Source organism: Morone saxatilis, unplaced genomic scaffold, assembly GCF_004916995.1.
Source record: "Morone saxatilis isolate NCDOM2014 unplaced genomic scaffold, NCSU_SB_2.0 Contig7, whole genome shotgun sequence".
Classification (NCBI taxonomy): domain Eukaryota; kingdom Metazoa; phylum Chordata; class Actinopteri; family Moronidae; genus Morone; species Morone saxatilis.
Window position 1 is genome coordinate 2,255,986 of NW_023340246.1, and position 10,087 is coordinate 2,266,072.

The 10,087-nt window shown below is 41.4% G+C and overlaps 1 protein-coding gene across 1 annotated transcript; it reads left to right on the forward strand.

Moving 5' to 3' along the window:
* The first annotated feature begins 965 nt into the window (after positions 1–965).
* On the forward strand, positions 966–9,705 carry LOC118340918 (histone deacetylase 2-like). Its single transcript, XM_035679080.1, has 10 exons — positions 966–1,147; positions 2,622–2,734; positions 2,892–3,009; positions 3,874–3,948; positions 5,180–5,318; positions 5,471–5,612; positions 5,819–5,911; positions 7,946–8,054; positions 8,136–8,276; positions 9,494–9,705. The coding sequence occupies exons 1-10, from the start codon at positions 1,093–1,095 to the stop codon at positions 9,703–9,705; spliced, it is 1,197 nt and encodes a 398-aa protein (XP_035534973.1). The 5' UTR covers positions 966–1,092.
* Positions 9,706–10,087: the final 382 nt, after the last annotated feature.

The window sequence follows — 10,087 nt, forward strand, 5'->3', positions numbered from 1 at the left end:
AGATGTCTCCTACTTCACTGTAAAGTCCATTCTCAGTGGATGTGCACTGGTGGCTTCAAGTTTCTACATCACACTGGTAGCATCAGTTGGCATACTGGAACCCCAGGACTGACTTCCAAACTATCTGTGATGTCACAAGTCTTGCTGGTAGGCCCCACCCCTTAAAATCTGCTTTTCAAAGAACTTTCTACTTTCAGCAGATGAATGTGAAAACATCCTTCTAGAGTCAAACTTCATTGCTGACAGCATTCAAACATAAATTGTAGGAACAGAAGGAAACACTGATTTCTGACTGGAGGGGGGCTTCAATACAGCTTATCTGTCATGTTTTCCCCCATTGGAATCCCTTATTAAAGCTTCAGTAGGTAGCCTTTATAAAAATAAGTTTTTGTCATATTTGCTGAAACTTTCACTATGTCCTGACAGTAGAACATGAGACAGTGATCCTAATGGTATTGAGGTCCTGAACAAAAACAAACAATCAGAGCCGAGAAAGATACTTTGGGTTGGTGTATTACAGACAGATAACTGTTCAGTTTCAATCCTAGGGTCTCTTTTTGATAACCTGGGAATGAGAGTCACCAATCAATCTTTCTTGGCTCTGATTGGCACATTCTTACAAATACTACTAGGAGCACTAGGAGGAACCAGAGGAACCTGGTTTCTTTTACAGATAATCTGTCTCATGTTCTACTGTCAGGATATAGTGACAGTTTCAGTGAATATGATAACGTAATTCTTTATAAAAATGTAAAAATGTTGTCATTTTTAATAAAAAATGACTTACTGCAGCTTTAAAGCAGTTTAAAACCAGTCTGATGCAGTCACATACAGTAAAAACTAATGTACCCATCCGGTTTTTGCAGCAGTATGAATTAGTCTCATCCTCTCCACTGTCTGATACCCGGGGTCCGGGGTCCAGGGTCCAGGGTCCGGGGCTCCTCTCTGGCCGCCCCGCCCCGGTACAGTTGCGCCTCCCATTCACCACCGCTCTTCCGCTCCGTCGTGCGCTCTCCTCTCTGGATGCCGTCCATCCTCACCTCTATCTGCTGAACCAAATTCAAACCAACTTTTTGAAAAAGTGCTCCAAACATGGCTTACACGACTGCGGGTGGCACTAAGAAGAAGGTCTGCTACTACTATGACGGTACGGGACATCCTGAATGTCTGAACGAGGCAGGCTAACGCTAGCCGGTTAGCTAGTCTGTTGAGCTGGTGCTGCTGGTGTTTAACGCAAGCTAGCCAGCTAACCAGCGAGCTAACGTTAATGACATCGCTTGAATGGCCTCCGCGGTGCTAACTAGTGTCACCGTACGTGTTAATTGGTTAACAAAGCTTGTAGCTAATATTATCTGCACGTTGAACATCACGTAGAGAGTGAGAGTGTAAAAAAATAACGTAAGATAATGATAAGTTCATGTTTTAATTAGCTAGACGTGGAGGTGCTTAATCCCAGCACTCATTATCATATTTGTTTGGGCAGTAATTGCAACCGCGGGCCAGGATTTGCGCACCGGGTGATTCGTACCGACCTGGAAGAATAGATGAAAATGATGGCAAACTTTACACCCAGGGAGTCAAAGTTATATTTTTGAAGGCACAAAGCGAACCGTTTCACGCTCAGGTCTAATTGGTGCGTAACAGTGAGTGTTTACGGCTCTGTGCGTCCAGATGAGCAGCATTTCACAGCAGAGGAAGCAGCCCTGACCCTCAGTGTACCTCCCACTGAGGAATCACTTATTTTTAAACTCAGCACTTCAGGTCAATGAGGACATAATTAATCACAGTATCTGCTGAGCTGGCTTTCCTTTTCATTTACAATGGAGCAGTGCCCTAAAGTGTCACTTGCTGTTTTTAGCAGTCGGATAGAGTTGGTTATGTAACACTTATAATGACCCAACTGTCAGTGTGGACATAGTGCTGGGAAACTCACCTTACATGCTGGATTTCTGATGACATGTTTGTTCTCATGCTGAAAGAGCACTGTTTCCTCCTGTTTGAGTAAAATCTGCTAAAAACTGGAGCCAAGCAACTTTTTACTGTACTACTCTACACTTTTACACAAATATCTGTACTTTCTACTGCTTACATTTTCAAAACGTGTGACTTTAGGTTGAATGCATTTGAGGAAAATTATAATGTTTTACATTATTGCATGCCTTCCCAACGTCAAGACGGGTGCAGTCACGCATGACAGACCTAACATACAAGACAACGTAAAGGATGTTCTAAGACAGACAAGAGAGGGAGAGGTGAAGTTAGCTTAGCACAGAAACAGCCAATAGCAATGTCATTAATGAAGTCATTTGAGGACATGGAAGCGCTCATTAGCATTTGGAATATAGTAATACAATGTCAATATTATTACATGAAGCAACATTTTAAATGTAATATGATGTGTCTTTTTCAACAATGTCTCTAAGCCCCTCAGTCTGCATATCCATATGGCTGATTATTCATTCTCAAAACGTTATCACATGTAAATGCATTCTGAGAGCCCCTCTAGTCAGCATAAAATGTTGTCACAGTACTTATATTTAGGCATTCTTTCAAAAATATGGTGATATTAGATTTTTTGCTTGTGAATACGGTCCTAAACTCTACTGTATTTCCCTTTGCAGGAGACATCGGAAATTATTACTATGGACAAGGGCATCCCATGAAACCACATCGTATCCGGATGACTCATAACCTGCTTCTGAACTACGGACTGTACAGGAAAATGGAGATCTATGTATGCCTCTAACCACTAAATTATTTACTAACATCCTTTATTGTGTGCTGTACTGATTGTACGGAATGTGAGATGTTAATTAAAAATGAATGTGGCCGCCGTCTTCCTCTTTTCTGCCCAACTTTTTACCCAGCTGCTTTTCTTCTGTGTTTTTCAGAGACCACACAAAGCTACGGCAGAGGAGATGACAAAATATCACAGCGATGACTACATCAAGTTCCTCCGAACCATACGGCCGGACAACATGTCCGAGTTCAGCAAGCAGATGCAGCGGTGTAAGTATGAGGGTTTAAGTCCCAGTGAGTCAGGGCACTGCAAGCAAAAAACAACGCCGGCCAGGGCAACACATCTGACCTGTGGAGACACAAATACATAACATATCTGAACACTGAAAAGTGCAAAGTTACCATGTTTGATAGCCTGAAAGCTAGTCCCCCTGCAGCAGCCGTAGCTAACGTTAGCCAGCACCAAAGTTTAACCCTCTAGACGAAACTTCAGACATCTTCAGGTAATTAATTAGCTAGTTGGATCAGTTGTTGCTTGAGCTAACAGGGCGTTTCTCACCGTCTTGGCTGACAGACAGACAGACCAGAGTCAGTGTCTGTCCCTCTCTTTTGCACCGTGTGGAGGCAGGAGTGAGTGAAAAAACGTTCTCATGATTTCCAATTTAAGGTCATTATTAGGTTAATATGAGTGTAATTGGGAAGATACCCGGGTTAGGTTCGCTCTACTGATTCAGGCTCTGATGTCTGGAGGTTGGCAAGTGTGCTGATCAGCTTGACAGTATGTTGATAGTATGTCTGAATCCTTGGTATGAAATCAGTAGTGTGTGAATAGCATACCGCTTACCGTCGGCAAGCACTGCGGTAGTGACAGGAGTTTGGACTTCTTTTTTACAACTTAAATTATGTTTATGTTGTTATGAAAGAGAGAGCATAAAGTCCTGAAAACAAGGTACCATTGGGTATAGGGTTCTCAGTAGGGCACTGTTTATTGTCCAAGGGCTTAGGATTTCAAAATGCCTTGTTTTGTCTGATGGACACTCCAAAGCCTAAATGTATTTAGTTTATGAGGACAGTTTACAGTAGTTTACTGTGCTTACATCACTAACAGATCAATCATTGTTCCTAATCTTGCAGTCAACGTCGGAGAGGACTGTCCCGTGTTCGATGGCCTGTTCGAGTTCTGCCAACTGTCCGCTGGTGGCTCTGCTGGTAAGACAGAAGAACATAGACGTTAAGACAGTTAATGGACTTTCATATTCACTACTGGGGACACAAACCACATTTTTACTGCTAGCCTTCTATCATTTTTTTGTTATATTCAAATGTTTCTAATAGAATATGTCACATTTTACAGTGATTCATTAGTTATACAAATGAGTGTAACATCATTATAACAAGGTCATCATTTATAGTATTCACACTGTCGCTACATCACTGTCCCTGTTCAGAGCAAAGTGGAGAGGAGCCCTTGTGTGTGTGTGTGTGTGTGCCTGTGTGTGTGTGCGCGTGTGTGTGTCTGTCTGGGACTCTGTAGCTATCAACACAGAGTGAGTACCATGCTTTTGAAATCTAAATCTTTTAAGAAATGAATTTATATTAATTATTTAGATCTATGAACTATAATAAAAATGCTAACAGAAACATTTCTGACATTAAAGCCCCTAAAATCTCTGTTTTGAGTCCAAAGTAACAGATCACAGGTACAGTTGTTCAAAGTGTATCATGTGTTGTTACTTATTTAGAATTTAACAGCCAAATTGAATAAGTTGTGTCGCTCTTAGTGAGAGGCAGGTTGGGAAATGAGTTATACAGGAGCTTTAATGATGGAAGCGTTATTGATTGGTTAGCAGGCTGCCATTGCTCCTTTTTGGAGGAGTAGTACAATGTAATGACCCATCCACTAAAGTCTTCTGGCTGAAAGGAAGTCAGGGAATACTTTGTAAACTGTGGATGGATACCACAGCTTACAATGGTTTCAGGCCAACATGAATGAGTTTTATCCCACATTTTGTGGCAACAGTAAACCTAAATAACCAGTATGTTAGAACCAGTTGAGAATGCATGATAACTTGTTGTGCTAGTTAATGTGAACATAATGCCATTATTGTCATTCAGTACACTAACCAATGTTTACATCTAGTTGGAAATGAGTAAGATAGACCCTATTAGATCTGTCATACTTGTGATGAAGTGTTGGTCATGTATTTATCTATTAAAACACTCTTCCCCTCCAGACATGTATGAAGACAAATATAAATAGTCTGGAACAATAAAGTGCGTCTGATGTGAAACTTTCCACTTTCAGCAGATGAATGTGTCAAACTCTGCACATACATCATTCTGCACAGTGAAGCTCAAACATCACACTGTAGGAACAAGAAGAAAAACATAGTTTTGAGAGGAGGGGGACTTTTCACTAAACATTTTCTGTTGTGCACAGCTGGATCAGTGAAGTTAAACCGACAGCAGACTGACATCGCAGTGAACTGGGCCGGAGGACTTCACCACGCAAAGAAGTCTGAAGCCTCTGGATTCTGCTACGTTAATGACATTGTGCTGGCCATCTTGGAGCTGCTCAAGTGAGTTTTTACTTTAGCTTGAGAAATTTCCCTTCCACACAAAGTCTGGGAGCCCTGATTTGCAGGTTGTTTCTCTTGAAAATCCAGCATTAGGCAAACACTGTATCGTTTGTGCTTATCTCAGCTCTGTCTGTGCCTTCCCTTTCTCTCAGGTACCACCAGAGGGTGCTGTACATTGATATAGACATCCACCATGGGGACGGAGTAGAGGAGGCCTTCTACACCACAGACAGGGTCATGACCGTGTCTTTCCATAAATACGGGGAGTACTTCCCTGGAACCGGAGACCTCAGGGTGAGCCTCTGCCTCTGTCTTCACTTAGATAATTAAAACAAGAAAGAATCTGTTCATGAAAAAAGAAACACATTGAATGGTTTGTGTGGGGAGTTTATATGCATTCAAGTAGACTTAAATGGAGCAGCACACACTGACAGTATATGAGTATTCACATCATTGTCTGTTTCTGTGTCTCCTACTGCGTGGTCCCTCTCTGTATTTAGGATATCGGAGCTGGAAAAGGCAAATATTACGCTGTCAACTTCCCCCTGCGTGACGGCATTGATGATGAGTCATACGAGCAAATCTTCAAGCCGGTGAGTGACGCTAATCATGAACTGGACTGGTTTTAACATTACACTGCAATTATTGGTGACATGAGTTAGTCATCCATCATGAAACACAATTTAGTCACATTTGCTCAGACGAAGATTATATTCTTATACCTGAGTCGTCCTGAGTGACTTTGGTTTGTATTGCAGGACCTGACACTGGTTATGAGCTGCACTAAACAATATCTTTGTTTTAAGGATATACACAGTCATTATGTGTGTGTGTGTGTGAAAGGTATTAGTTGTAGTGACAATTTTCCAGTTCCCCTCAGCTCTGCAGAGCATTTTAGCATCTTCTAACATTTAGCAGCTAAAAAGATTCAGACATTTTTCTCAGGGGTTGGTCGGAACCAAAGCAGAGCTGAAAGAGTCGGCATTAAAGGAAACTTGATTTAAGACTCTCTCTTTTCCGCCCTCTCCTGAGTGCCCGATCAGTACTGATCATGTGCAGCCCGAGATGGCTCGCTCCTTAGGTACTTCCATCATCAGCTCTGGAAAAAACTGTTTAATTAATTTTTACAACTTGCTAGAGTTGCTAGTGTTACTAGAGGAGTCATTTACGATTAAATCTCCATAAGACATTCTGATGAGAATGCACCCAAGTAGTTGGATTGAAGGGAATACAGAAAAGGAGCAGGGATTAAAGTTCACTACGATGGATTTCTGTCTGATGGGGTCGAAGTTCAAAATCTACTTTTAACTAACAGCAGCCCCCTGAGCTTAGCGAGCGGTGGCAGTGGCAGCAGAGAGAGCAGCCCTGTGATAGCAGTTCAACTATTAGTGATGGTGTTTGTTTGAGCTTTAGGGTGTAACCGCTGTGAAACAATGAGAAAGTAAGGTTTTATTTCTCTGATACACTGGCTTTCTCTCCCTACCGACGCTCCCTCTCTGTCCCATTGTTTGGTCCTTGAACTCAGCCTGGATGGCTGCTGTTTCAGGGATATTTCAGGCTGACTGTGGAGCAGTTGCACATTTGATAGCTGAATTGGCCACCGCAGTATGACATCGGATTGTGTTTCACCAAAAGTTGATTCTTTTCAATTTCTCTGCTGCAGGTTGCTGCGTTTTGTATTTTTCGCCCCCCCAGCGCTGCAGCCTAAACGCTCTGCCCCCACTCAGATGAATAGGTGAAGGGGTGTTTTTGCTGCAAAGCCTGATTTGGTGTTATTCGGCTCTTTGCAACTTTATTTCTAAAAAGCAACTGGCGACAGATTTAGCGACTTAAACCGTCAGGGGAAAATGCGAGAAGAGAAATATATTCAAATATATTACATTGTAACTCATTCCTATGCATGCTGCACAGCTCTTCTTCCTCTCCCTCTCTGTGCAAACAGGCAGCAGTAGATGCTTCTGTCTCACTCTTTCTCTCGAAATCTCTGGATTAAGATGTTCATGTAGCTTGTATATATTTAAATAGTTTGTTTGATCTTCATCCCTTTTTAAACTTTTTAAAAACTTTTTTACTTCAAATGTTCAGCGTCTCTGTAATGTGGTTAGGGTAAAGATTTCTCTATCTACCATTGTATTTGTCTAAATGTGAGGTCTCCCTCACTGCGACTGACACAACTACTAAGCTGTATGCAAATGAATGAGCATACCAAGGTTCCCATGCACTAGTTTTCTAGTCATTGAAACACCAGGAAATTGATTCAAATGGCCAAATATCCTGGAAATATTCCTGGAAATGTTTTATTGTATTTTAGGTCTCACTCAGATCGCCTTTGTAAACTCAAAGTATTACCGGACACGAAGCAAACTCATTTTTCTGTATTTAAGAACAGAATTCTCAGGTCATATGTACATGCATATCGCCTATAACTGATCAGATTTGTTTGATTTGGTTGAGAAATGCATGCACAGCAATGAGTTGTTTTTTGACATGATACAAAAAAGAGAAAGTTCCCCTACCATTGCTACAATGCTTACATTTCAATAGATTGCTTCTCTCCATGTAAGTACAGTAACCCCACACTATCTTTGAACGCTTCCTGAGTGTGACTTTGTGCCGTGGCCCTGCAGGTGATGGCCAAGGTGATGGAGATGTACCAGCCCAGCGCTGTGGTCCTCCAGTGCGGTGCGGACTCTCTCTCAGGGGACCGCCTTGGCTGCTTTAACCTCACCATCCGCGGTACAGACACACAGCAGTTGATGCTCAATGACTATGCTGGATGTGCTATGTTATATTGTGCCCTCCCTGTTTTTTTACCAGGCCATGCCAAGTGTGTGGAGTACATGAAGTCCTTCAACCTCCCGCTGCTCATGCTGGGCGGAGGAGGATACACCATCCGCAACGTGGCCCGCTGCTGGACCTACGAGACTGCGGTAGCTCTGGATACAGACATCCCTGATGGTTGGTCACAGATTCCATGTCTAATAAATAGCAATTAATGTCAGGGATGTGTTCTGATAAGCAGTAGATAATGGTGATATAGCCTTACAGCAAACCTCCCTGATCCTAGCACTACTGCAGACTTCCTTCACAGGATAGATGCAGAGTCCTGAACTGTTGAAACTGAAATTGAAATAAAAATCATTATTTCACTGAAACAAAGCAAAATCTTCAATCAAGATAATCATATCAGACAAGAATCATAATATAAAACTGTAGGCAGTGAATAATATGTTTCCCCTCTAGGGTTTGGTGATATGTTCAGATGTTCTGACCCGTCTGTCCAACAACCAGCAATTGCCGAACTATTTGTATGTGCGTGTGCTGCGCCAGCTCATCTTAAACACACTTCATTCAAACTCAACACAGTCAAAATAAAACTGGCTTTATTAGTCTGTCCATTGTTCAGGGAAAGACCATTACCATTAATTTAGCACAAACCCCCCCCCCCCCCCGAAAAAAACGAAAGCCGATATATTCTTCCAATCGCCCAACCATAATACAAATGAATAACCTGTGGTTTTGAATTAAATCAAATACAAGCATCTCATCTAAATTAGATTCTGTCTGACATCCCTCAAGCATATGTTCAAATATAAACAGCAGATTTAATGCTATATTCTGTCAATTTGTGTCTCCAAGTTATGCATTTGTGTGCACAAATGAGTCATTATGTGTCTGCCTGTGGGAGAATATTGAACCATTGTAGTAGAGACTCATTTTTGTTGATGTGCATTAGTTTTTAAATTGAAATCACTGAGAAGTCCTAATGCTGATGATTAATGGAAGGGATGGGCATCTTGGGGTTGGCTGTGAGGGAATGTTATAGAAAGGGGCAGCCCGACTGCTACCTTTTCCTCGCAGGGAGCTGACTCAGCAGACTGTCTGTTCCACTGAGTGTGTGTAACATAAAGAGAGGGGATGTAATCACAGCCTGTCGAATGGGCCAGCAGTTCTCTTAATGGAATTTCAGGACATTAACTGACCTCCCCTCTCATCCCCTCAGCGAGGATCAGTGTGTGTTATAAAGCCTCACTAAAACTTATTAACAGGTGTGTTATCGCTACTTTTTCAATCCAAATGGCCCATAATTTGGCACTTTGTTTTATCTGCGGTGTATAAATCTCTTCCAGCTGTGTTCACCTTGCTTACTTTTACCAACAATGTTTCTATTGCAGAGCTGCCATACAATGACTACTTTGAGTACTTTGGGCCCGACTTCAAGCTCCACATCAGCCCCTCCAACATGACCAACCAGAACACGCAGGAGTACATGGACAAGATCAAGTACGTGCAGTTGTTTTATCTTAACCACACTGTGCTGGACCTTCACAGAATTGGAATGATTAGTATTATTATTACTACTGAGCATTATGCCAACATGTTCTGAATGTAGGCTTTAATCAAAATATATTAAAATATTTGGGGCGGGAAAATTCATTCTTGACCTAGGAAATAGTTTGTCAAAAAACATCTTTAATCACAATATTATCGAAATTGAAATATCCAAATTGGAAAAAACAATTATTTTCTTTATTGTAATTATTTGATGAAGGTAAAATGTGTGACAAACAGCATTATAATTTAGTTTCGTGTACAAAAGTACAAAAAGAACAATTACACTGACTACAAAGTGAGAACAGAAAGAAACAGAAATTACTTAAGAGGTGCTGGATTATTTACAGCATCTTATCATATGTATTATTATAAACGTGTGATGTAGCGTTGTTTGTAAATTAAAAAGTCAGTCAGTGGCAGCCATACTGTACTTA